Source organism: Streptopelia decaocto (assembly GCF_964273445.1).
Source record: "Streptopelia decaocto genome assembly, chromosome: 4".
NCBI lineage: Eukaryota > Metazoa > Chordata > Aves > Columbiformes > Columbidae > Streptopelia > Streptopelia decaocto.
Window position 1 is genome coordinate 64,976,498 of NC_138658.1, and position 27,553 is coordinate 65,004,050.

The 27,553-nt window shown below is 39.8% G+C and overlaps 2 protein-coding genes across 5 annotated transcripts in view; one reads left to right on the forward strand and one right to left on the reverse strand.

Annotated features, from left to right (window-relative positions):
* Nucleotides 1-1,789, reverse strand: part of EVC2 (EvC ciliary complex subunit 2) — a gene marked incomplete at its 5' end in the record, with an annotated part of 72,502 nt that extends 70,713 nt beyond the window's left edge. The window contains 2 exon segments of the mRNA XM_082051470.1: nt 1,516-1,752; nt 1,754-1,789. Of these exon segments, the coding sequence (XP_081907596.1) occupies nt 1,516-1,752; nt 1,754-1,789 (273 nt within the window).
* Nucleotides 1,790-1,804: 15 nt separating this feature from the next.
* The window catches only part of EVC (EvC ciliary complex subunit 1), a 50,937-nt gene continuing 25,188 nt past the window's right edge, over nt 1,805-27,553 (forward strand). For 2 of the 4 annotated variants that reach the window (XM_082051472.1, XM_082051471.1), the window contains exons 1-11: nt 1,826-2,062; nt 5,517-5,627; nt 8,323-8,406; nt 9,583-9,815; nt 10,777-10,861; nt 12,997-13,095; nt 14,736-14,873; nt 16,821-16,979; nt 17,732-17,948; nt 19,616-19,764; nt 22,032-22,130. In XM_082051472.1, coding sequence (XP_081907598.1) covers nt 1,892-2,062; nt 5,517-5,627; nt 8,323-8,406; nt 9,583-9,815; nt 10,777-10,861; nt 12,997-13,095; nt 14,736-14,873; nt 16,821-16,979; nt 17,732-17,948; nt 19,616-19,764; nt 22,032-22,130 — 1,545 coding nt within the window. In that variant the 5' untranslated portion in view covers nt 1,826-1,891. Of the gene's footprint in view, nt 2,063-5,516; nt 5,628-8,114; nt 8,216-8,322; nt 8,407-9,582; nt 9,816-10,776; nt 10,862-12,996; nt 13,096-14,735; nt 14,874-16,820; nt 16,980-17,731; nt 17,949-19,615; nt 19,765-22,031; nt 22,131-27,553 lie in introns of those variants that run through there. The other 2 variants (XM_082051474.1, XM_082051473.1) reach the window with 2 other exon arrangements.

Genomic DNA, 27,553 nt, shown 5'->3' on the forward strand with positions numbered 1-27,553 from the left:
CCTGAATTTTGAGTAGCCAAGCATCTCAAGAACACAGAAAGATAAGAACAGGAAACTCCAGTGGCAAACTTAAACAAAAAATTGTCTGGTGGATAGATACATGCATATATTTCCATATATGCATATGCAGCAATATAAATCACATATTAAAAGGGCATTAACCTTTGCCAGATATTTCTAGAGAAGTCTAGAGCCCTATCTGCATCAAGGAGATGTGTACCAGTACACTAAATGGACATCATGACACCAGTGTAAAACACAGGTGAAAATAAAAAACACCAATACCAGGGTTTATTATGTTAAATGTTGAAATAAACAGTGTTTATAAATCGCAAATATTGCTCAACACATTGTATCAGCTTACATACAAATGTGAATATTAAATATCAACTGCTCCTTTGTAAATGAGCCTGTAACGAAAGTGGACGGTGGTCTAAGTGTGCGTAAAGGCATGCAGGCTAACAAACTTCATTTCTTGCTTCCTAGGAAATCAGTGTACAAATGGCTCCCGATTTCCACAGACTCCAGGCATTCATTCATCTGTGGTTTTAGAACAGCTCACGTACAAAAATCTTGGGTGTTCATATGTCCGTGTGCGTCAACTACAAATGACATCCCAACAATCCTTGTGTTTTCTTCTGCATTATCTGACATTCAGTTCTCAGTAGTCAGCACTGAAAAATAGAGTCTGGATATTCGGCATAATTCTTGTACGCTGCCGCAGAGCATGTCCATAATACCAGAGGGCATCACAAGGGCTGCACATCGGCAAACAGTGCCAATTCTACAGGCCAGCACTCACATCATGCTTCACAGGTAACTGATTCAATGCAATAACATTGCCAGAAGACATTTTCCTATGTTTTACAGTAATTTATTTGTCTGGTGGAAAAATAAGTTTTGTTTGCTTTGTTGTTGTTTTGTTTTTTCCCTGCAATACAATTTCCTGAGGATTAGACTTTTTGTAGTTGCACCACACATTGAGAAGGGAGAAGGGAGAAGGGAGAAGGGAGAAGGGAGGAGGGAAAGGGAAAGGGAAAGGGAAAGGGAAAGGGAAAGGGAAAGGGAAAGGGAAAGGGAAAGGGAAAGGGAAAGGGAAAGGGAAAGGGAAAGGGAAAGGGAAAGGGAAAGGGAAAGGGAAAGGGAAAGGGAAAGGGAAAGGGAAAGGGAAAGGGAAAGGGAGCTAAAGCGCTAGTGCACTCCTAATAGCGGGCTGACACCAGTGGGCACGGGTGCTGTGACTAGCTAAAAAAGCACCAAATGCTGGAGGAACGAGGCGGGGCCGCTGCCGTCATGTGGTACGTCGTAGTGACCCCACCACGGCGGCCCCTGGCCACTTTTCGGGCGCGTTGCCGCCAGCCCCAGTGCCCGGGAAGTGCCCGCAGCTCTGCCGGGTCACCGCTCGTCCCGCGCACCCCGCGGCCGGGGCTCCCAGCGCCCGCAGACTGGGCCTCGCCTTCGCCCTCCATCAGCCGCGCCGGGCCCGCGCAGCGCCCCGCGGGCACACCGCCTTACCCCAGCCGCCGGCTGACCGCAGGGCTCCCGGGGCGGGTCCGGTGCTCCGGCCCCCTCCGCGGGGCTCGGCGGGAGGCGGCCCCGGACCCGGGCGCGCCAGGTGGCCGCTCCAAGGGGCTGTGCGGGCGCGGAGGGCGCGCCGGGGAGCAGCGCCAGCAGCAGGGCGGCCAGCAGCTCCCGCATGGCGGCGGGCGGGCGCTCCGCGGGCGCGTAGAGCGCCACGGAGACTTTCCAGGCGCTGCCCCCGAGCCAGGCCGGGCCTCAGCCGCTGCATCCCTCCGCCATCGGTCTCCTCCCACGGCGGCGAGGGCGGGGGGCGGAGGGGCCCCGAGCTGCGGGACCTCCCTTCTCCTCGTCTCTCGGCGCGCCGGGCCCGATGGCAGCGGCCGGGAGCTGCCTGCGGGCGGTGGGGCTGCAGTTCTGGGCTCGCTCTCTGCAGGCGCTGCCCGCCCTGCTGGCCCCCGCCGTCCTGCTGGGGCTGCTGCTGGGCGCCGCCGTCGCCGCCCTGCTCTGCCGCTGCGCGCTCGGGCCGCGCCGGCGGAGAGAGGTACGCGGGGCCGGGGCCGGGCAGCCCCTTCCCCACCGCCTCGGGCCTGTCGCGGGGTGAACTGCTTGGAGGAGTCAGGACGGGGTTTCGAGGGGCACAGGGCCCGCCGGGGCTGACCGAGCTGGGCCGGGAGCCCTGGGCCGGCCCCGGGGAAGGGGGTGAGCGGCGCGGCCGGCGGTGAGCTCTGCAGCGGCAGCCCTGCGGCCTTGGGGTCAGCTCGGTGGTGGGTGGGGAGCCCCGTAATTCCCGGCACAGCTCTGTTTACTAGTCTCTTCATTTAAAAATTTGTTGAAACAAACGGACTGTCTCAAAAAAGGGGCCGGTTTAAGTATTTCTGTGTTCTGCATATTGCCCCGCTGGTCTGTATCTTTGGCATAGGTGGCCCACTAGTTGCGTCTCACAACCGTCACATCTTGTATGAGGCTGTGTTGCTTTTGGGGTTAATGAATGATGTACCCACCTTGCAGAAACTTAGTGAGATAGTTAAAAGTAAACACTAATTTCCGTCCTAAACCAGTAAGAACAATCTGATTTCCAAAGCATTTTACAAACTTTTCCAAAGTTCATTCTACAGACAGCACAGGCACAGTATTAGTACTAACACAGCAAAAACTTTGCGTTGAGGGTGCACACGTCTGACAGTTTCCTTGATATGAAGCTGACCGGGTTTTCTAAAGCATGTGAGTTTGTTAATTACACACCTGCCTCACTGTTTGAAGGACTGTGGTGGATGGTTCATATCCCTCTTACATAAAGTGTTTGTTTGAACTCCAGGATTGCAGAGGTAGTGTATACCCACAGAACTGCAACCAGGCAGATACTTTTTCTGAGAACTGTTTCTTGATTGCTGCATCTTTCTCACATCACATTGAGTCCTGAATTGTGCAGAACTGACTGGTTGTAGCAGTGGTTGGTACTGGCACGGCTGGGAGATTGAGAGCCCTGTGGAGCGCTCTGCCAACCTGCACTGGGGAGTCTGGTTTGGCTTGGTTTTAAACTGCACCTTTTTTCAGCTGTAATAGCTCTGCTGTGTGTATCTGCTACTGTTGATCATCATTAAACATGACATAAGAGAAAAATTTGTCCTTTTGCTCCCAACTGTTTTTACGTAGGAGGTCTGAAAATCTGTTTGAAGCTGTGCTTTAGCCTTGTAATGGAGGCATTTCAAGTGCTGGATCAATGCATCCCATGCAAGTGCAAGCCTCTCTGATTCAATTGTCCATTTTCCCTGCCTTAATAAGTGGTATCTTTATTGTACTGCCACCGCACACTCAAATATAGCCATGTACATTTTTATCCTTTATGTCATTTATATCAATAGGGAATAGAGGCTGTCAGTTCTCTCTGGTCCAGATCTTCAGGTGCTTAAATGGCATCAAAATCAAAGCCGCTGCTGTAAAAGAGTTGTTTATTTTGACAGAAAAATACACTGCACACTGGCACATACAGAGCACATTGCAGGGCGGGCAGGGTGTATCCTATGGGTCTGAGTTCCCAAATTGAACAGAGCTACCTTAGGCTGTCTGTGCCTGTTCCTTTTTTTTTGTGCTGCCTGCCCCACTGATGCTATGGAGCAAGCCGGTTGCATGTGTAGCAGGTACTGAACTGCACATATTACAGCCTTCTATATCCGAAGAGAAAGCAGGGAGAGTTTACCCAAGTGTGCGTTATTGCTTCCCAAGCAGCTGAGTTATCCATGCGGTGGGAGCAGGGCAAGTACCCGGAGTTTGAAGCAGCAATGGTCACCGCAATAAGCTACTGGCATTTGTCACTCAGGCCCAGTTAATCACGATTCTACAGGTTTCAGCCTTGGATGTGTGCAGTTAAGTGCCTTATTGGTTTGATGATTCGTGAAGAGGAGGCACTAGGAAAGTAATAAGAAGAAACCCTTACCATGGTAACTTCAGAGCATGAAGCATACTGTAATAGATTGCTATCGATAATATTCTTCTGTTAGAGTATGGCATTGCCTGGAGGTTCTTGAGACCGTTTGGGTTGGAGCTTGTCTCATTATGGTATTCTGGTAGATTAGCTTGATGAAGTGTTACAGTAATTACAGTTAGACTTAGTTTTTTTCAATTCTTTGTTTCTCTAAAAGAGGAGATCAGTAGCACTTCAGCTGCAAAAATAACAAAGGGCTAAAACAAATTGAGAGGAAGACAGTGAGATTAGAAATATTAGCAGGAGAGAAGTGAATCCTGGAAAAATTCAAGTACTTTTAAAATTATAATGATGGAGAAATAAAGGAGTGAAAATGAATATTGGATGAATATGAACAGTCAGAGAAATAGGATGAGAAAAGCAAATTCTTATTCTGCAGTGGCTATGGTATAAGGTACAGTGTTGAATCCAATGGGACTACTTCCACAAGTCCTGATCACTGAACCTAAATTTTGTGAGCTTCTTGTGTGGGGCAAATAAGTAACAAGATTGCTGAGGGAGACATGTAGTTGTTCTTTTGTCATCAGTAGATTTTTAGGAACCAGCATCTGCCATGTCTTAAAGGCCAGCCCAAGAATATGACCTGTATTATTGAGGATCTAAGCTCCAGAGAGGTGATAGAGGCAAATCCTGAGGAGTGAAATGTATTCAGAGGCTGGGCAGTTCTCTATGTTCTGAGAAAATTGACTATATAGCAAGTGGCCAAATAATTTAAGGAGAATCTTTTCATAAGACAGTTAAATGCAAAGTGTCTGCAGCCATATTGGTAGAGTACATAGAAAGCAATTATTGGAATGAAAACATGAAAAATAATTTAAAAAGTTGTTAAGGTAGGGTGGCTGACATATTTTCCTTCACTAAATTCCTTGCAAGACTGTGTTTGGATGTGTTAGTGTTATTTTTTGGTCTGTCCAGTGCACAGGGAAGAGTGTGCAACGGGAGGTTTTGTTCCCACACTGTCTGTGTCCGTACCAGTGGCTCTGTGTGTTTTTTGGAGAACTTAAGGCCAATGCTATGGGCTGCTTTTGGTGGTAAACATTTTCTGATGGCTATTTTTTCCTGACAGGAACTTTCTGACACATAAAACTTAATTTAGGAAGTTTTTCTCATAGCAGGGGAACAAAAATACTGGGTATTCTTTGTAAGCAATTATGGACCATTTTAGCTAACTTGCTTTAATTAAGAAGTTTGAACTCAGACTGTGAGCTTGGCTGCACAGTCTGTTTTGAGAGCAGATGGATTGATTTGACATGTTTACAGCCTCTCATAACTTTTCAGATTACTTCTGGACTGTCAAATCAGATCCATAAAGTTCTTTAATTTTAATTATTGCTTCCTGAATATGTAAAATTCTCATTCATTTCCGGATTGTATTTTTCCAAAATTTTTCACTTGTACTGAAATGATTTTCATGATGGAGCCATGAATGTATCCAGGCTGCTGTCAAAGATGTTTCCAGTGAATCTGCATGATCTCAGTGTTATATTTTATCTGTTTCCTCTTGGAATTTCAGAAGGATGATTCCCAGAGACTTCTGGAAAGCTTCAACTCTGATGAAACAGAACACACGCTCATGAAAAGCAAAGCAGAACCCTGTACATCAAAAGAGGACATCGTGCTGGAGGTAAAACTCTGCTCTTGTTGATGGATGTCCATTTTGCTGGATGTAGCAATGACCACATTCAGGGCCTTGTCCAAACTGTCTTAATTTTATTGAGTTTGGAATTAAACTCTTAAAAAGTGTTCAGAAAAAGCATAAGAAAGTGAGTACGAGTAAATGTCTGCTCATGAATGCAACCATTTCAGGCACTCATTCCCCTTATAAATTCCGTTTTTCTTGGGGGACACTTTTTGGCTATTTTATTGAAGATCATGAATTCTTTTTGGACGGGGGCTTCTTTAGTTTTGTCTCTGCATTGTCCTTAATTTCAAAAGGCCGATGGGAAAAGTTAACACTGTTGACATAAGGAAAAGTTCTTAAATACTGAAATCAGTGCTGATAGTTGGTTGTGGATTGTTTTCTGTAGATTTATTAGATAAGTTTTGACAGTAACAAAGTTACGTCATCAGGTGCAATCTAGAACAAGTACTTTTTTTCTACAGCCTCTTTAGAGGCTCCAGCTCTCAGTTGAACTGAGTAGATCAATGGAAGCAGAAAGAATAAAAGTAGTAAAATGAAACAGCTGCATCATCAATGTCTTTCTTGCATAGGAAGTTCTTCCATCAGGTACCAGCTGAAGTTACAGTGCAGAGGTCAAATCATCACAAATACTGAAACAACAGTGTAGTGAGCTGGGATTCAAGGACAATTAGAGAAACAATTCCAAGAGAAAAGTAAGAGAGGGTATAAACCCACCCTCAATCAAAAATGCAAATAACTTTGTGTGTGTGTGTGTTAATCTCAAAATAACTTGAGAACCAGTCCTATTTTGTAGTTGTTTGATTACAGCCTTTCATCCAAAGCTGATTTGACTGCTTTTGGTGAAGCTAAAGATTGCGAGTTAAACTGCATATTTCAAAAAATGTATAGTTCAGCCAGCTCATTCAATCTATTATGCATAAATTAAATACATGCAGAAAGTGTCAGTTAAAGCCAGCCAGTCGGTTGCGCAGCTTGTAATGAAAACTGGTTTCAAGACAAAGAGAAGACAAACAGTATTATAAACGTTTTACTGCTGTTTTAAATCCTGGCAGGTAATTAATCTTCATTTCAGTTTTGTGATCAGGAGTGGTGGCAAGCCATGGTTAGTCGTTTTGCTTGAGTTAAAGTACATAATAAGCATAATAAGTGAACATGGATTAGGTTCTCTTTTGGAGCGTAAATCCTGTGGGATAACCTATGTAATGATATAACTTTATGCGTATTACCAGTCCTTTTGAAATGGGATCATAGTCTTTTAAAGGTGATAATTCACAACTATACACATTTCCCAAACTTGTTAACATTGATAACACACTAAGAAGTAACCTCGTTATTTGAAGGGACTTTCTCCCATCTATTTGTCTAACTACTGAAGACATGTACTTTTTTTTCTAGCCATTTCTTCCAATTCCCAGAGGCTTTTGCTGTAACTAGCACCAAATTGGTAGTTCATGGAGAAGCACAGATGGAAAATGCTTTTAGTTAGGTTAGAGCACCTCAGAAAAACAGGTATTTTCATTCTGAGACTTTCCACATTGCAATAATGCCATAATTACTGTATTAATAATAACTGTGTGTTACTCATGCCTGCTGGGAAGCAGGATGTGTTAGTTCTAGCTCACTGCAATGTGGCTTTACGGGTTTGGCCCCGGGGCTGCTCTTCCTCAGGCCATTGCAGAGCAATGGATCTGTCCCTCAATATGTACTCCAGCAGTGGGACTGCTCAGAACAAGCAAGTGTTTTACATGCTGAGTGCGTGCTTTTAACTTTATCAGGAAATCAAAAAATGACTTCTGGAAATAAATAAAATGGAGATGAAAAGGTGCAATGATAAAAGAGTCTATTGAATGACATAGTTTGCTCTTATCTCTATTTTTAGATGCTATTAGTGCTTTGATATTTCCTAGAAAATCTATAAAAAGAAAATTGTGTTTTGATAAATCAGATTCTTTCATTTTATATGACCAAACCAAAAAAGTCAAACAGGTTTATTAAGCTTTATTAAGCTATGCATAACCTTACAAAACAAAGCTGATTATCCCATTGTTCTAGTGCATAAAGCAGGGGCTAGGGAAGAGGAGGAGCAGAAAATCAGATTACGTGATATAGCTGTTTGTATGAAAAGAATGCATTATCTATGAAAAGTTCTTTGGAAGAACACTGGTATTTTCTCTAGATTATAGGTAAGGCTTGTACTATAAAAGTTCTTCCTTGAAAAAATGATGACTAGTTTTGTTTAATCTATTGTTTCTTTATTTAAATTGAAAGTCAGAATTTGTAGCCATGATGATATCTGTGGAACTTATCCTTTAGTAGTTTCTATTATTAAGATAATTTCAGTCGCTCATGTGAAATCTTTAGTTGCTACACTATGGGGCATGGGAAGCAAATCCAAAATGAAAATAACTTGTGAATACCAGCTATTACGTATTTTCCATTGCAGGAGTGAAAACATTTTGGAGCGGTGGTAGTGACAGAGTTGTCTTTTCTGGGTTTTATACTCTGAATCGAGCCTTATGAGAAGACTTCTTGTGCCAAAGCAGAATCAGCCAATAAACAGTTAGTTCTCAGTAAGAATTTCTAATTGGTGTAACCAAGAGGGGCATACAGTGCTTACAGTGATCAACCGTCAGGTCTGCTGCTGTTCCCTAATGGTTTTCTGTTCTCTTCCATACAGGATAACGAGTCTCCTCTGCACAGTAACGTCACGGCATTTGCATTAAAGGCAAAAGTGATCTATCCCATCAATCAAAAATTTAGGGTAAGGTTTTAGATTCTACTGGTAAAAATTAACGACAATCATTCTGTGTGAATTGCTGAGTCAAGTAATGGAAGAAAACTTGCTGCCAATCTGCTTAATAGGGATCTTTGTGTATAGTCCATTGACTCAAGGCTTATTCTGTAAGTCATCAGCTGCTTTCAGCTCCCCCTGAAACCTGCAAGTGCTTTACATGGTGTCCAGTCAATTTTCATTGTAGTCAAGAGACCTTTTCTTCCCATTAACACTAATGGAAGTTGGGTCTGTTGAAGGAGCAATAAGAAAAACCCCATCTACCCTTCAGTAAGAAAACGTGCATCAGACAGACAACCACAGCAGAAGAATGCTTTTCCAGGCAATGCAGAAACCTGTCAGTATGATAGATATTAATTTATGTGGAAACACTTTTGCTGTGTATATTGTTTAATTTTTGACTTGAAAGCAAACACTGCAAATTGGTATTTTGTCGAGGGTTTAGATTGCAGGGTGACAATAAAACCCTGGCAGATGTATTGTTAACCTCCTCTCCCCCCACTTCCCCCTCTTTGCCCCTCCCTCTCCCCCCCTTCCACTCAGCACAGGCGATCGGGAGGGAAAGAAGGACAGAGAGAAGAGAGTTGGAAAAATTAAAGATGTTTTACTAATGCTACTAATAAGAATAGAGAAAATAATACAAAATATACAAAACCAATCTTGAAAGTCTCAGCAACTGCAGAGCCGGCACCCAAAGTCCTGGATTAGACCCTGCAGCCAACAGGAGCTGGATTCAGTCTGTCACTAGGCCTCAGTTCTCAGGGACGACCAGCAAGATCCTCTCCTAAGGTCGGCCATAAGCAGAAGGGAAAAAGGGCAAAAGGGACAAGATCCTTGTGATCTCCCACTTTTATATGAAGTATTCACGTGAATGGAATGTTATACACAGTTGGTCAGTTTCTTAGTCTCTTGTTTCTCGTCGCCCCTCTCGCGAGATGTCCATCCATGCTTATCAATAAGTTTGCATTCCATTGCTATGTTTACCAAAACGTGTGTCTGGTTCTCCAGGAAAATGCAGTTAATATGAAGGCTTTAGCTGACAGGCAAAATTCACTGAAAGAGAAACTTGTTTTTAACAAAACCAGGACATATTTATCTCCTTATTGTGTTGTATTAATTGACTTTGTAAATTTTCTTTGACTGTAGCCTTTGGCAGATGGCTCATCCAATCCATCTTTGCATGAGAATCCAAAGCAGGCGGTTCTGCCTAATCAGGTCATGGAGACATCTACGTCAGGCAGCCTGGGGTCCCTGAGCCAGGGGGACAAAGAGGACTGCAGTTCCTCCACAACAATACATTCCACAACAAGTGATGACAGATTTCAGGCTCGAGCCTTCCTCAAGGTGACCACCTTCCCTGAAGTGCTGACATGTGAGAGGTGAGCAGTAAACCTGCCCTCGTGTTCGGTCGTTTTCTAACATGCCCGAATGGTTTTCAGGACAATCGCTAGAGCTCTGGTGTAAACCAAAGGCTGAGCTTGAATGGATACATTTGACAAGGGTTATCTGCTTATAACCGTAAAAACGTGTTTGGGGAGGTTAAAGTAATACATTATGCTGTGTATTGAAAGTCAGTGTGTTCTTTATGCGGTTCTGGGAATCAGAACTTTGGCAAAAGCAGTCTCATAAAGCGTGTGTCACTGTTAGGATAGCATCCCTGTGTTCTGGCTCATTTGCTCAGTTCACACATGCAGTAGTGTGCTTGGCTGGGGACAGAGTCCTCTGTGCTGTACAGTGTCACGTCACACAGGAGGTGCCTTGGGAACAGCAAGTGGCAGTGGTCTGTTCTCTCCGTTTTAATGGGAACTACTCATGTCATAATGTGGGGAAACTGTTCCTTTCCAGTGATGAGCAGGTAAAGCTAATAAAAAATGGCTTATCAGCTCTGATTTTCTTTCAGCAGTGAGATACCCCTAGATGAACATGCATGTGTCTGCATTCTCATTAGCAAGAATAAATACAGTTATATTTCTGTTACGATAGGGACTGGGAAAGGTACTAGAGGTGAAGAATATTTCCAAAATTCGCATTTACTATAGCTGTTTGGATTTAAAGCTTTGTTTTCCTTATGTTGTAGCCACTTATGTCTATATTTACTTTCTCTTTTTCTAAAGGGAACTGCAACTACAGCTTTGTTAAACTACTATTTTGTTTTGCTTCCTTTTATGTAGAGATATTTTATCTGAAAGACAAGGCAATGTTGAAATGAAGTGACTTGACTGCTGTTCTAGGGCCTATGCTTTTAGAATTTAGTGATTAAATGAAACTATTACCTGGTGTTGCTCTTTTATGTGACCTTCATTTAGATTGATACTAACATTTTTAAAATCTTTATTTTAGTTTCGATGTTAAGCTCTGCCTTTGCAGTCTTGTTTTAAAAGAGCTCATGCTTCTTGATACTGAAATCAGAAAAGAAAAACATGTGGTACGTATTAATGTCTCATTCATAGCTATTTGTTTTGAACATTTTAGTTGAATATCAATTTAGGAAATAACATAAACTACTGACTAGCTAGGAAGTAGTGCAGCAGAATTGCATCTCTACAATATTCTTCTTTCCTCTCTGTTCTGCATATATATGAGCTTCACAAAGGAGTAAAATATAAAGAAATATTTTGGGCTGTAAAATACAGGAGGTCAGACTGGATAATGTAAAAATTTGGTTTTAAACTTTACTCCAGAGAAAACATACAGCAATTGAAGGTTATAGAAATAGAAAAAAATAATAGATGAGTTTGTTTTAAGGACAATGCTTGTGCATTGCAACTCAAAGGACTCCAAGCTCTTTGAATAAAATTGGAAATGTAGTTCAACTGAATCAGTACCATTGTTGTATGTACAATAGTCCTGATTTTTGTGACAGAGGAATTAAGGTACCCATTTAAACCATAGATAGCTAACTACATCAAGTCACGGCATCCAGAACTGACAGGAAAAAAAAAAAAAGGATGCATACAATTGTTTATGGTGACTGATTATGATCGAGTCATTACAATTACCTTAGTTAGTATAAATCTGGACATAAAGTATAAGCTTTATCCTCTCCTTCTTTCCCAATATCTGTTTGCTCATTTCTGATACAATTTTTTAAATGCAGTGAAAATATTTATTTTCTGGGATATTCTGATCAAATTTCTACACAATCCAAAAGCATAAGCATGAAAGTAAACCTGGAAAACAGCTTCCCTTCTATTGAGATCTGTTCCCATCTGAGTAGATGAGGAAGGGAACTTGAGATAAGGTTCCAGAAGGAAATTCAGTTTGACTAGAGAAGGTTGAACTTGAGATCAAAGTTAATCATCCACTTGTAAGTGAAGATAAGTTAACAACATGGTGATGCAATCACAGAAAAAGTGAGAAAATGAGCATTTAACACACTTTGTGGCCCACCAGACATTACCATAAAAGTCAGATGACTCTTACCTTTGAATGGCTGTGTATTTTTACTAGCAGGGGAAAAGGAAAAAAAAAAAAAAAGAAAGTAATTTTAGAGAACAGTTTTTTCCGTTTCCACTCTGCTTGCTCTGATTTCAGAGTCAGTCTTTCTTGGTGTCAGGTCTAGGAAAAGGAAACATATCCTCTTCCTTCGGTGTTTTCCTGGATGATTTTTTTTCCCTTTTTACAGTATGTGGTATCTTGGTGTTGTATGTTCAAAACTTGCCAAAGTCCTATCCAAAACATTGCAAATGAGATCCAAAAGCATGGCTTCTACTCAACTCTAATGATAACATACTTGGCAGATTTTGCTCAGTTGAAATCTTGGATGAATAACTGTTCGTATACGTAGATATAGTTTTATTTATGTTTTTACATTTTTAAAGTGGGCAACTTCTGCATCATCTGTTTTCAAAGTACATGAGTAACAGGCAGGTGGCTGTTAAATTTCATATATTTTTATCTTTATGTTGGAAAATGCTGCAGCATTTAGTAATGAAATGAATTGTCTTTACACTGACACTCTAATTGAGGCAAGAGGAGAAGAGGTGTAGTAAAAATTATCCCAGTGTTTAAAAACATCTTTTTGAAGACACTAGTATTTCAGTCTTTAAAAAAACAACCAAACAACAACTGGAAAATAAGTGTATTTTTTGTAAGAGAAGGTAGCTAAAACTTGAGATGGTTACTTTTTTATTGTATACAAAAATAATTGGTACTTTGTTTGACCCATTACAGTTGAAATCATAGTAACAAATATGTTAGTATCTTTCAGCTTAGGGGTTCATTAAACTTTAGAAAATTGGCTTTATATTTTTTAAGTGGTCTATATATTCTCCATTGAAGGACAGTTTCAGATGTGTCAGTCTGTCTGAAAGGCTATATGACATTATGTCCTTGTCCTTGTTAGAACATAACACCATCTTCCAGGATCTTACTGAAGCCAAAGCTAAAGAATTTTTCATAATGGAAGAACTACAGAGTTCTGAGGATGTTTTTGTTATTGTGCTTATGATTCACTGTAGTCTCACTGATAGATTTAAATCGACAAATGTTATCACAAAGATGCCCTTACAATGTTGAACAAGTACTTACCATGGGTTTTGTTTCCTTCCTTTTGAATAGATGTTTATTCAGGTTCTCAAAATATACCTCACAGACTTTTGTCATAAAAAGAAGATTACTGATGATTTGTTGAAGAAAATCCTTTTAATACAGGAAAATGTAAGTGGTTTTGTTGATTAATATTTCAAAACAGAGAAAATAAGAGTTAACCCAACCAGTTGTTGCAAGCTGCTGCAGCAGGCTGTCTCACCTACTCTTTTTAAACAGTCATGTCATCTGTAATCTACTTCAGAAAAAATGTGAAGAAGCTCCCCTGTTAGTTGATTCTCTCCGTTGCCTTGTCCACATTTCCCTCTCGTCGTTGTATGAGGTGATCAGGACAGTGATGTATTCAATCTGTTAAGAATAAAAGTATTCTTTAGTTGAATCCATTCAAACAAACAGAATGTTGTGAGCCATACTCCATCAGATTTAAAACATTCTAATTATCAGGTCTTTGGTTCCGTGTATCATGACTGATAATAAAATAGCAGGAAATAAAGTACCAGAAGGCAACTGATGGCTTTTTTATTTTAATCAGGGGAAAGCATACTTGTTTTCCTCTTTAATCCCTTTTTTTTCATATACTTGTATCAAAATCCATTTTCCATTTCTGAACTAGATGACATACAATGACAGTCAATATGCATTTCAGGTGAAGTCACAATACTATTTTTAAGATTATTCGAATGAAAAATAGCTTTACAAAGCTAAACTAAATAGGAGAGCTACTGGTTCCACTTCCTATTTTCCAGATTAGAGTCAGAAAAGTCTGGGTTGAGAGCCACCTCTGGAGATCATCTGTAGGAAGCAAGGAAGCAAGGCATAACCTAAGGCTGTCCAGTCCCCTGCCAAGCCAAATCTTGAATATCTGCACTAAAGGAGACTCCCCCATTACTCTGGGCAGCATAGTCCAGTATTTCATTCCTCTCACAGGCAGCAGTTTCCTCTTTTAATTCTGTGTTGTGAAAAAGATTCATGGGATTTTGATGAAGTTGTTTGTGGAGCTTGTCAAAATCTGGTTACTCTTCTTTAAGACACAGGTTGTCAAGTTAATGCATTGGCACTCAAAATTGTGTGATATTAAAAGTAAATGCTTGTTACTTAAGACATGTTTCAGCAACTGAAGCATCATCCATTTCAGTACCAAGCTACTAAGGGCAGAACACTAGTATTTGCCAGTATCATTAGCTGTCAGAAAAAAATCATCCTGGTTTCAAAGGACTGAAAAACTTTAAAACTCCATATAATCACGTACCCTGTAGTCTGTCACTGATGAGTATTACAGGTGTGTTCATCCGTGTGCACTAGCACTTTGCAGGAAACACTGTCTGATTATTATATCTGAACACTTCTTTGTGCTTTCAAACACAGCGTATACACTCATAGCTGCCATTTAAGATGGGGCACGTGCATTAAAATAACAATTTGTGGATAGGTTCACGGGTTTATTTGTGTGAAAGCTCATGGAGCAGTGTTTGCTGAAACTTGAATTCAGTGGAGATGAAGAGTCTTGGTCATAGTCACATACTAGTGGAAATGTGTTTGTATTGAGTGTAGTAGTTCAGAGTTGCCATATATATACACCTTCAGTTTTCTTTACTTGCTGCAGGAGTGGTATTACCCAGAGACAGAACTTTCTGAGGACTCTTTGTTCAGCTTCCTTAGCCATGAGCCACAACTGACATATAAATTCACTCCCAAATTTAGAAATCATATCTGGTTTTCTGTTTAACAAATCACTTGCTTTTTTCCCCCAGGATTTTGAAGAACTGCAGAAACAACTTGACTCTAGACTCCAGAACACTGAAATGTCAGGAGCCCACAATTCAGAGTACCAGACTCTAGAAGATTTAGAAAGAAAAGAAAGAGAATATTCTGAGCACATAATAGATAATGTAACTTTCTAATTTTTCTCTCCTAAGATTTTATTTTAATGTTATTCTTTCGATGGGGAATGCTCTTTTATTTTTTTAAACTACTGTGTTGGCTAGTCCACAGTTAGTGCTTTAGGTGTGCATGAGACCTGAAAACATTCTTACATTGCTCCAGCAAAGTATTTCCAGCTCCCTTTGGGAGACAATGAGGTTTTTATACAAACACTGTTTTATCACACTGGGTTTAGAGCTGAGAAATGTCTATTACTCGTCAGATGGTAAGATTTATTTCAAGCCAAGGTATAGTCTGACTTCTAGGAATATTATCCTAGCACCTTGTTTTCTTCATTCCTCCATAACTGAATAAGCAAATAATAAGAGAACATAAAACATTTTAAGCTGAAATAATTACTAAGAAAATTATTACCTTTTAGCATGCTGTACACATTTACTTTAGCAAAACATTTTGCCATAGCATTTCTGCACATTATAATATATTTACATGTTTTTATGTAAAAAATGTAGTTTGATAGCAGGTATTTGATTCTCAAAGGGAAGCTTGTTAGTTTGTTGTTTCTTTTTTCTCTTCACAGCAGTGTCACTGTGTCCAAATAGCTTGCAGGCTAGAGAACTGACAGGTTAAGAATATTCTCCACATTATTTTCCAGTAAACTGACTAATCTGGAAGATTTTCTCCTTCTCAATCCTGTTTTTGAGTTTTGAGCAAATTCATTGCTGAAGAAAATGAGTGACTGACTAGTCAGACTGTGAGCTGCCTGTGCTGATTGATGGTGGCACTTCGGCTCTGAACTAAACAGCCCATCATCTCAGCCTCGGGCCTTTCTCATAGAGGAGTTAACTTTTTTTAACATGCTTCACTAGGAATTTTCTCAGTTTTCTTGTGATTCTCCGTGCCTTTCACTTTATAGTGGAAGTCGTGGAAATGATGGTACCTCTGTGTCAATTTTCTTTTGCAATTTAACTTTGCTCTTTGAAAAATTGATTGTTTAGAGTTCTCCAGTGTTAGTCAATAAAAACTCTCTGGCAGCCTCACTGAGCAGCATGAGGCAGTTATTCACCAGTGCCATCTTCATTCACTCAGTCTGTCACTCTTATGCCAGCAGATGCTTTTCATCCATATTGAAAATTATTTCTCTGTACACAGATTCATATAGGACAGCACCTTGAACTAATCCACTCTTCCCTCAGTAGAATAGAGGGGTTTTTTGGCATACTCACAGATAGTATAGGCACTTTTTTTTGTCAAAACTCACAGATATTTAATACTAATCTTGGTGATGGATAAATTTTCTTATCTTTGTGTTTACTAGTAATCCCATTGAAGACCACAGAATACTCAGTTGTGCAGGGTCATACGTGTTTCTGGGATAGGAGCCTAAACTATAGATTACCCACGTGATAACATATCAGAATGGGCGCGTGCATGAAGTACTTAATTCCAGTGCAGTTAATAAAGTGCTTCTGTAGCATGCGGCTTTGAAAGGCTTCGATGATGCAAAATAGTGACAATTTTCAGTTTTCCTTTTTTAGCAAAAATCTTGTTTGACTGGAATGCCTGCTCCTACAGCTAAATAAAATGCCCAGAAAAAAAATGGCTGTGGCATGTTTTGTTTTTTTTGTTTTGTTTTTTAGTTTTCCCATTAATACTAACAACATAATAGGCTTTTATAGGTGCTGAGGACTAACAACAAATTCTAAGCAAGCTGTACAAAATGACTACGTTTCAAGAAGTCAGGACTGACCTACAGGTTATGTGCCACCAAAACGTGTATCATCATACAATAAATAGGCTCTTCAACTTTGCAAGATGCTAAGTATAACCAATACTGAAAGCTGTCTGTAGTCTCAGTGGCTTGTATCTCAGTAGACTCATATGCCTTTGGCTGTAATGAAATACTAGATGATTAATGAGGGAACATGGATTGTTTTTTGATTCATATTCCACAGATGGAAGATTTCTGGAAGCAGACTGACAAAGCCCAGCAGGTGGTTTTGGACCAATCAAAATGCTTAAGTGCCAAAGCAACAAAGATAGCGATGGATCTGACCGAGAAGATGATTACTGTAGAAAGCTTATTAAGCGAATCTCAAGATTTGCGCGCAATGGTAAAGTACAAAAAGAAATAAAAGTTGAGAGAGATTTAGTGAGTGTGAACACAAAGCATGACACAAGTGTACAAAGTCTGTCAGTCCTGCCTCAGGAATGATGTAGACTGCTTACTCCAGTCATCTTTTTTGGCTTTGTTGCAAAGAGCTCAAATTCTGTTGCAGTTTATAAAGACTCACAGGGGCGTGACCTCTCTGTACTTGAGTTCTAATTCTCAAAATACCATTTGGACAGTCATGTTAGGAAAAAGTTATATTAGTGCAACCAGTAAGCCAGGAGCAAGAGCACTAGATCTATTAATGAAGGAGAATCATTACCCTGGGTATTAGGACGTTTCTTTTTCTTTCAAAGTATTTATGCCACTTCGACTGAGAAATTCTAAATTAAATTTGAGGCTGATTCTGTGTGTCCAATGACATTAACAGGAACTGGAAACCCTTAACATCTCTTAGTGATATGTTCATAAAAGGGAAAAATGTGTTTATAAATGCATCAGCACTGTGCTTTACGTTGTGTTATATCTAACAGATCCTTTATTTGCTTTGCACAAGACATACTGAAAGAATTACTTGGAATTTATAAGTCAAGGTTTTCAGAAGAATTTAAGTACACGAAGGTTGTTATTCATGTGGTCTTGAGAAGTCTCCTCAGTTTTCTGCATAGTTTGGGAATGAATAATTCTATGTAATGACAAGCACAATCAAAGACCCATTCTTATTTTCTAAACAGAACTATTTAATGCTTGTTTCAGGACATTCAGGAAAGCTTATTCAACTGGGAGCTTATGGTAAAAATGATCGATTCACTGAAGTCCTATATACCAGAAGAATGCAAGTGTAGATTAAATATTGTATCAAATATTCTTGACCACTTAACTGTAAAGAATAATCTCTCAGTCCGACAAAAGGAAGAACTTTTAACTGATCTGCACAAGGCCTTCTGGGAACAGCTGGCAGATTTCAGTAATGGTGAGTACTTAGACCAGAGGTCATGACTTAACAAATATGGGTGTGTGTTCTTATTATTGTTATTGTAGTAAGTAGTAAAAAAAATACTATTTCAGTTTTATACCCCTCTGTTTTAAAAAGGTGTTGACAAATTGGTCAAGAACACTGTTACTGTGAAGGGTGGGTGCTTAGAATAGGAACTTTGGCTTCAAGTCTTCTAGGTCTTGTTTCAGGCATTATTACTTATTACTATGAAATTGTTTCATGGACTTTTTCTTCTAAAACTGGCATGCCTAGTTCATAGTCTTTACATAGGTTCAACCGGTAACATTGGTTAAGCAAAAACGTATATCTGTCGGTGTGTTTTCCACATTTTTGTCAAGTTTCTCTTGTTCCAAAGCAAAAATACCTCTGTCAAGGCCTTGATTTTGTGCGAAGTAGCTGTTTATAGTCATATATAGCTATATTAGATGATAGTACAGCCTATGCAGAAGGGTATTATCAACCTGCTGGTTTTAGACAGAAATGAAATGTGCTTGAATCTGGAGTGCAGCATTTTCACATGAGAGTCTATGCTGACCTTGCTTGAGCTCCTAAATACATAAATTAAACTGTACCTACAATTCACAAGCAGAACACAAAGCCTGCAAGACTGTGTTCCTAGGAAACAAACAAGGAAGTCATAAAGAATCCAGTAATGTTTAAAAATAACTATTGCTACATTTGTTCAGATGACATTTTTATTACAGGCTTTTCTGTACTTTCAGTGCACTTTTAAGCATTTTGTCAGTGCATCATCAGCCTGATAAATTAGCATGGAGAATAAGTAGCAGGCTCAGTGCTACAGTACCATGCTACTTTATTCACAAAATAATTTCTCATAGTTAAAGCAGTTGATGTGATGGCAGCACAGCAGCCGCAGATGGCTTTATTTTTTGCATTCCCCTTAGCTGCCTGTGTCAGGAGTGAAGATCTGGGGCAGGGTGGGTGAAATAAAAGAATAAAGTTGTTCTTAGGTGGACGGGCTATGAGACATGAATTAATAGCAGAAAATTGTAGTGTGAGGCCCAGATAGACTCATTAATTTATAAATGATTTGGAGCTGTAGGGGGGACGGAAAGGGAAAGAACTCATTCTCAAATATCTCACAGTACTAGCACAAAATCAGAGGGACCTTGACAAATTTTGCTGCAGGTTCCTGGATGTGTCACTTTGGAAGCCATGTATGGCTGCATGCCAGTTCAACATTATCTGAACTAGCACTGCTCTAGACCTTTTCACCCCACCATATGTTACTGCCCCTGTCCTTGCGGCAGCGTTTACATATCTGCAATTAGGTAATGAGCCTCTTCTGGACCTTCCCAAAGCAGGAGGGGGAGGTTTGGCATGCTGCAGGTGGGAATCTGTTTCTTGAATTAACTCACTGCCTTTGCATAAGCAGCAGCAGTGAACAGGGTGCAGGATAGTAGTGACCCAAAAACCTGATACATTCAAGTGCCATGGAACAATCCAAAAGTTCATGTCTAAAAATACCATCAGGGTAAGAATCAAATTTGAAATCCTGCACAACAATTACTTGCCTGTTTCACTCACTAACAGATTTCTGAGCTTATGTTGTGTGACAGTAGCAGATGCTACTTTCTCCCTGCGGAGTTGTGGTATCTAATCATCAGTGGTTTATGTTCCAGAATGTATCCAGCGAAGTAAAGACCTGATCTTGAAACTACTGGAGTGCCGTAGAAAGAAGAGAGAAGAGTTCAAACATAGACAGAAAGCCGAACAAGGGAGTCTTCTCACTAAAACTTTTCATATTGAAAGTGTTCATGATTTTCTTAAGGTGATCAAGTAAAAACTTATTTTTACTGTTCCATTAGTTTTTAGAGCCAAATATATTGCACATAGGGATTTGGGGGTCATCCTGAGAATCGTGTACAGTAACACAGCTGTAGATCAGGGTCAGATTCCCTGGTGCCTAGGTTTGCCTAGAGGCTTTTCCTCCAGTTTTTGTCTTATCATATCCGAACAAAATGCCAAAGGAAGCTAATGCTAGGTTGCATGTTTTGTAGAAAACATCTTTTACTCAGATAGTATGATTTTGGTTCAATATAGGGAGTCTCTGGAGGAAAGTATCTGGCCTGCATTACAGAAGAAAACAGACTGTGCTGATCTAATTGCATTTCTATGTGTGAGGTTACTGAGGCTCAAAAGACTGTCAAATTTCATACAAGCAGAGGGAAAACTCATTATGATCACTGCTAGGAGACCTTAGAGAAGGTTTGCAATAGATAGTTTAATATGGTATACAATGGCCAGTGTAACGTTTCCTTGACCGTATTTTCTACAGAGCTCTATTTTTATTGTTCAGAGTGTATATAAGAAATCAGAGGCCTTAACTGTAAATGCTGAGAGCTGCAAAACTCCTATAATTTTTGAGAACTACATGCCCAAGTTATTAAGAAATTAAAAAAATCCTCAATTTTCATGAAAAGAAATCGTTTAAGGTTAAAAGTGGTCACATCCAGCAGCACTAAACTTTTGATGAAATCTAATAACAGACAAATTACTATATGAGAAGACTCAGATTACAGCTGGAGCAAACTGTCAAAACTTATTGATCTCAACACTGCAATTTTGTACTCCAGGGCCAAGTTTTTTAATTATATTTTATGAATTGGATAATGCAGTTATTGTTCCTGTATGCAACACCTGTCCGGCAACACTTCAGTTCAAAAAAAAAAAAAAGGTTTCATGCACTTCAAAACAGTAGAGCACATTTTACTTCTTTGACTTTTCATAACTTGAGGCAAATAATTCTGTCACACATTTTTGTAGCCATTGAGCACTCGTGAATGTATTTTCCTTATACACAGCTTTTTAAAACTCTTGGATACATCTCAGCCTCATTAAACAAAGCTTAGAAATTTTGTATTAAGACCTCCCCCCCACCAAAGTTAGAGCCGCACAGCTTTGAGCAAGAGACGCTCTTTTCTGTATATCTTAGAAAGCTAACAAATATGCTTAGTTAACCTGTAGACTAACAATCTGGACATGAGCTGACCGTGTGCACTTGCAGCCCAAAACGCCAACCATATCTAGGGCTTCATCGAAATCAGTGTGGCCAGCAGGTCAAGGGAGGTGATTCTGCCCCTCTACTCTGCTCTGGTGAGACCCCACCTGCAGTGCTGCATCCAGCTCTGGAGCCCTCAGTACAGGAAAGACATGGGCCTGTTGGAGAGGGGCCAGAAAAGGCCACAAAAATGATCAGAGGGCTGGAACAGCTCTGCTGTGAGAACAGGCTGAGAGAGTTTGTGTTGTTCAGATTGGAGAAGAGAAGGCTCCGGGGAGACCTGAATGTGACCTTTGAGTTCTTAAAAGGGGCCTATAAGAAAGGTGAGGACAGACTTTTAAGCAGGGCCTGTTGCGATAGGACATACCTAATGAAGAAAGCCATATTTACCACAGGAATGTAGGAGGGCACTTGGCAGTTTAAATCAAAACATGACATATTTATGCATATGACCACTCATTAGTCTATAGAATGAGATGTTTTTTGTGAAATTCAGTCTTCCATTACAGCACATTAACCTGTCAACATAGCACAGTCCTGGCTTGACGAAAAAAATTGCATCTTTCTAAAACATGTGACTAAGGACCAAATCAGGACCAAGTCATAGATCAGCTGCTTAAGCTGAGTGCCATCTGACAGTACCGTGGGACATGGTGACCAGCTCCAGTGCAAAAGCCTTGTACAGTATTATATAGCTGTAACTAAGGTATCTGGCTGTTCTGCACCTCACAGTACTGGCTATGATGAAATGATATTCGTACACAGGAAAGCAGGTCGCAAATCAGATCTTTTCACATGTTGTCCAGTATTAGGTACATACTATTTAACCTCATTGCTAAGGCTATGGAGTTTCATACTCAAGACTGGATATATGCTGAAATTTAGGAGGTAAGGCAAGTTTCATTTCCCTCTCAGTCATGGTTCCAGATAAACACTATTGTGATGGTACATGGGAAGGGGTTCAGGGAAGGGAAGGATCACAAGAAGCTAGCAAAACCTTCTCAACTGTTTAAATATACCTATTTTGTTTCCTTTAGGCTTATCATGGACTGTTAGAGAAGCATTGGCAAGCACAGTGGGAACTGGAGGAGGAGGAGGACTACAAGAGCACAGAGACTGTTGCTGATCTCTATAAGGTGCCACCTCTAGTGATATGTGTCATTCACTAAAATAATTCTGAAGACCCTCTAATCCCACTACACAATGTCAGGCCTCAGGGAGGATTGGGGAATTGCAGGAGAGATCATGGCAGCTCTGGGAAGCGAGGCTGGCAAATCAGGAGGTGGAGACAGGACAGTCTTCCACATTAGCTTGCCTTTTCCATTACCTTCCTAACACATTATGTTTCCTAACCTCGTATTAGTCAGAAAATGCCTACGTCGTCTGCCAAAATGTGCTACCTGGGTGCCTGACAAGGCTGCTATGATGTTGAGAGCATACAATGTCTGGCATTGCTACCAGGAGAGAGGCTTCATTTATATAGCATAATTATCTCCTCTGCACACAGTAGGATGATACTATTCTTAGTTAACTTCACTACATCTCCAAAAATAAACTTCTCACCTCTTTTCCTCTCAGAGAAATTGTTTTGACGCTATTTAGTTCCCTGAAATAAGTTCAGATCTTTGGTGTGAGTAATACTTTTATCTTTCTTTGTGTTACTGATTTTGAGAATATGTAGACGCTTCATGCCTTTGCGTCATCTTTAATTATTTTCTGTCTGAACCGAAAAAATAAGATAGCATGATTTATCTGATGAAGCCCAAAACTATAGCCAGCAGTGACCTTTAATTAGGCTGGAACTAATCACTTTCAAATCAACCGGATCATTGTCATGATTAATTAAGACCAGATCAAGGTGTTAAAGAAACTTGTTGTCCCTATCACATTAGGAGAAGATACCCACACAATCTTAATTAGCACTAGTCCAAATGCACTTTTTCCAATTCAGTTGATAAAAAAATAAAGCTACTGAATTTAGAACAAATAGTTTTGGTTTTATGTAATAGTGCAAGCAACAGGATATTTGAAAAGATCTACTGCTTTAGAGAGGAAAAGTTTGCTTGGAGGGGTATGCCAGTGAATCAAGAGTAGATTAATTGTACAAAGAGAAGTCAACATGCCTGCTGATACTACTACACACAGTCCATTCTCCAGAGTTCTTAACTACTCCACCACCTTCCTCAATTCACATGAAGTCTCTGGAGACTAAATTTTTTTTTTTTACCCTGCACAGTTATACCTCATTTGTGAAATTTTCCTTTATTTTCCTTTCCTTTGTGACTCTGCTTTAGTGACACTAAGATCAGACTCAAAATCCTATTTCTTTCAGCAGTGCTAGCTAAATTTTCTTTTCCATTAAAGAAAAATCAGTGTGGGTGAGTTAAGTGTTTCTAGAATTGCCAAGTTGCCAGGAGAGCTGCACAAACTTGAACTCTGCCAATTCACCCAACTCTAAGCCATTATATTCCGTATTGCAGCTGCTCTCTTATTCCTAGACCCAAACAAACACTGCCACACATGAAAAACTGCAAGTATTGTGATCCAACTGACATCTGTTGAATGAGGGTCCACAGATCTTAATTTCTAATTTTTTTTTCCAAATAATAAAACATTTTTATTGTGCCGTTATAATGAACAACTGCACTTTTTCTCTTTAATCCTAAATACAAATACGACAGACTGTTTTAGGAGAGCATACTGTTTCTAGGATAATCTAGAAGGAAGAGAAAATGCAAATGAGCATAGCCCTGCTGTAGGTAAATGGAGCTGTTCTGATTTCTACAGCTGAGGGAAGTGCAGTAGTTACACATGGTGTCCATTACCTAGGGTATAAAAGCAAAAGTAGATTTGCCATTAAGGGAAGGAGTTCTGTTTCACAACCATAATGCCTTTGCTTTTCTCTGCCCCTCCACACTTTGAGTGGAAGTGCAGCTTGAACAAGAAGCAGCCTTTCCCTGGGCATCAGGGCTTTGCCCCTCCACTTAGTTTCTCTGGGTTTCTGCTAGGGAGGAGCTGCTGCTACCAGCCAGGAAGGCAAGATACCCATGGAGACATTAAGGATTTAGTTAAATATTCTATTATTCACTTATTCTCCATGTTTCCATAACTGCAAGCATGTGTTACTAAATAGCTAGAAGGCAAGAAAAGAAATTCACCAGTAGACAGCTCTCTTCTTCTGTGCTAGTAAAGAGCAGCTGTGTTGGTTCATATGAGTGACTGGAGTAATATCCAAATAAGTTCATGTACTCTAACGGCTCCACTGTTAGAGAGATGCATAATATCCAGTTAGCTAGAGTTAGGTCCTGTTCTCAGGCATACCTTCGGCTAAGAGCAGTTTCCAGCAGCTTTCAAAGCATGTGTTGTAGAGCATACAGATGCCTACATTCTAGATCGCCTTCCTAAACCATCCACCCCTGTTTAAGTACTGTGTCAAAACTTGCACTGTAGATGACAAACCAGAATAAACCCTCAAGGAAGACAGGCAGTACATAGTTCCCAAGGGTTACACTCTGAAAATACAGTCGACCAAGTTCAGAAGCCCAAGTTCCCAGCTGTTGCTCTAAGCTTATGGTCCTTAGATGGTTTATTTGAAGGCCATTACACCTGCTTTGTTTTTTTTTAACCAAGGCAAAAAGACCTTGCAAGGTCTCATATGTGATAAAGGCTTATATGTGATAGAAGGTTTAGGCCCTCCATTCCTCCTTCAGTTGTATGCTAGAATGACTTATTTCAACAGTTACCTGGGTTTGTCCTAGTATAAACACCAGGGAAGCAAGCCTGACAGGCTTCGTTCCATGAATAAGTAGAAAGAGAACTTCAATGCAAGAGGTGATATTAAAATATAAGGGAAAGGTCACCATTTGACCAAATGGGGAAGCAGTTAATATCCTGGGGATAGAAGAAAAGATGTCCCTTACCTGTAAGTGCAGCTCACTTGTGGGAGAAGATCCATACCTTGTTCTGACAATGTTCTTCTAAGCCATTCCCAAATTTCTAGGCGTTACTTATTTTTTCTCTTTTTCCCCTTTTAAACAGTTTATGAGTTCACCAAGAGGGATATATATAACCCTCTAGCACTACTGCAGCCTGCAGTGCTACAGTACATCGAAGAGTTATCCAAATTGGTGAATAAATATGTAAAAATGCAATGATCTGGAAGCTGACTGTATTTGCATAGAATAATTGAGTAGGTTTGTTTTGTGTACACATGAATAAATTGATTTAAATTATTTAACCAAGGTCAATGGAATCTGTTGATGCCTGAAATGAATGAACAAGTTATATTTGGAGGAGAGCGTAGGACTTTTTAGCCATAGCAGTGGATTAAAATAGTGCGCTGTAGGTGAATGATCTGTGTATAGACACAGGGTCCGTAACTAATTTTTGAGGTGCAAGCTGAGGTATGGGGGCAAGTGATTTTGATTATCACAGTATATCATAACTGAAGGAGGAATTGCATGAGAGGTAATTGAATGGCTCAGCCTCATGTTTTCATAAACACAGTCTGCAGAGTTAGCCCATACACAAGGGATATTGTGTCGCAGTAACAGTTCTGTTTTGACTTGGGTAGCTTTTCAATTGCAAGGATTTTACCATAATTTTCTTTTACAGAAAGTGCCCCCTTGTCCCCAATATATCCTGTTCTGTTTCTTATGATCTCTTGAAAAGATGAATGGCTAACTGCTTGCAAGTCTTTCCCAAGTGTAAGATATCAGATGTTAATCAACCTTTAATCTTTTCTTTCTCCTTTTTTACCTGTGAACTACCTTATTCCAGTAGGGAGGGGAGAAGTGAAAAGAAGTTGGTGGTTAGCAGTTCATTACTAAGAAAACAAACATGCAGATTGCACAAAAGGAAATCAATTAACAGCTAAATATTACACAGTCTATGGTAAGATAATTATTTTTCGTCAGCCATAACATCAAAACCAAAAAACCCACACAATTTACTGTCATTTATAATTCCTCTTTGCTGATAGCAGCTCACCAGAATGTTATTTAATTTGACTTGACAGAACATAGAAATGCACAAAAATCTAGACTAAAAGCTATTAAGTAATGAATATTATCAACAGGCAAGGAATAAACATGTTATGAATGGATAAACATGAATGTGAGGTTGAAGCAAAGTATTCTATTTTTTCCTTTGTTAATAAAAGGGGAAAAATTATCTTTGTCAAAATAAATAGTACAGGTTGTTAGAGACTTACTCTTTAATTATTTTCCTTATGTGATTTCATTAACATGAGAGATGATTAGGGATGCTTTTCATGGAGGGGACGGCATTTTTAGGTATCCAGACATACTTGCTTTTCAAGGTGAGTCATCCACAGCTTGTCTCAGGTGGAAATCCATATCAAGAGACCTCCAGCTCACATGCTTACTTTTGCAAATTTTGCCCTGTGACTTACCCCCAAAAGGCTAAAAGACAGTATAATCTAATAGATTAAATTTGTGAACTCTTACCATGCAAGCTCAATCTAGTTCTGGGCTTGGGGACTGATTAAATTTGATCTAGTCTTTTCAGTCAAAGCTGGTACAAGATACATGATATGGATAGCCTTCATTCTGAAGTTTGCTTCTTACCTTATTGCATAAGAAAATGTATTTTACCACTATATGAATTCACAATTTATTAATAGTTAGATTTAGTAAAGGACATAACCATGACTACAAAGGTACATTTCTAAAAAGGAGGTACAGAAAGAGAAGAGTGAAACAACCTTCTCCATAAATCAAGGACCAGTGAGGGGGCAAAACTAGAATTTCACTGAACCTTCTTTTTTAATGCATGGAAATAGTACTTTTTTTTATTAGGTCATGCTAATAAGATACAGTATGGGTTGGTACATGAATCTCTAACCTCCTAAACAAGTGCCCTAGCCGTTGAGATTCTGGAGATCCACGCAAGTGTGTTCTACAGCTTTGACCAGAAATCTTAATTATTATAATGAAATGCTATTGTATCCCAAGGTAACAAATAGCTGTCATAAGTTAACAAATGGCTATATGGTTGCCTCTTGGAGATAATATATACTAGGCAGTGGCTGGCATTTAAAATACAGTACAGCCAGCTTTTCTAAATATATTTTCCGGCTTCACAGTTTCATTATTCACTGTATTTTCATCTGCATGTAGAAACCTTTTAATCATTTGGGTTTGAGGGTGAGCATTAATATTGTTATTTGGTTTTGTGGTGAAATCTGATAAACTGTGTATTTCCCCTGTTTTTTGTCAAAACTATATGTTTGTTGCCTTGTTTGAAATGCAGGTGCACTCTGTTTTAATCTGAGCCCATTTTATTTCTGCATATGCCTCATGGTATTTCTTTATGCTTGATGAATTTCTCTGGAGATTTTTTAAAAAGCTTTGAGATTGACTGCCAGGTACTACAAACAGGTTCATTCAACATCGCAATCAGCTATTCTATTAACGGAATCAATTTGAATAAATTTCATTAAGTAAAAGTCCTAAAAACAAGAGATGGTTTATCAGGAAGCTTGTAAGGACTGTTTTGTAGGAGCTTTAGTCCAAAAATAAGATCCTGGAAGCAGCAG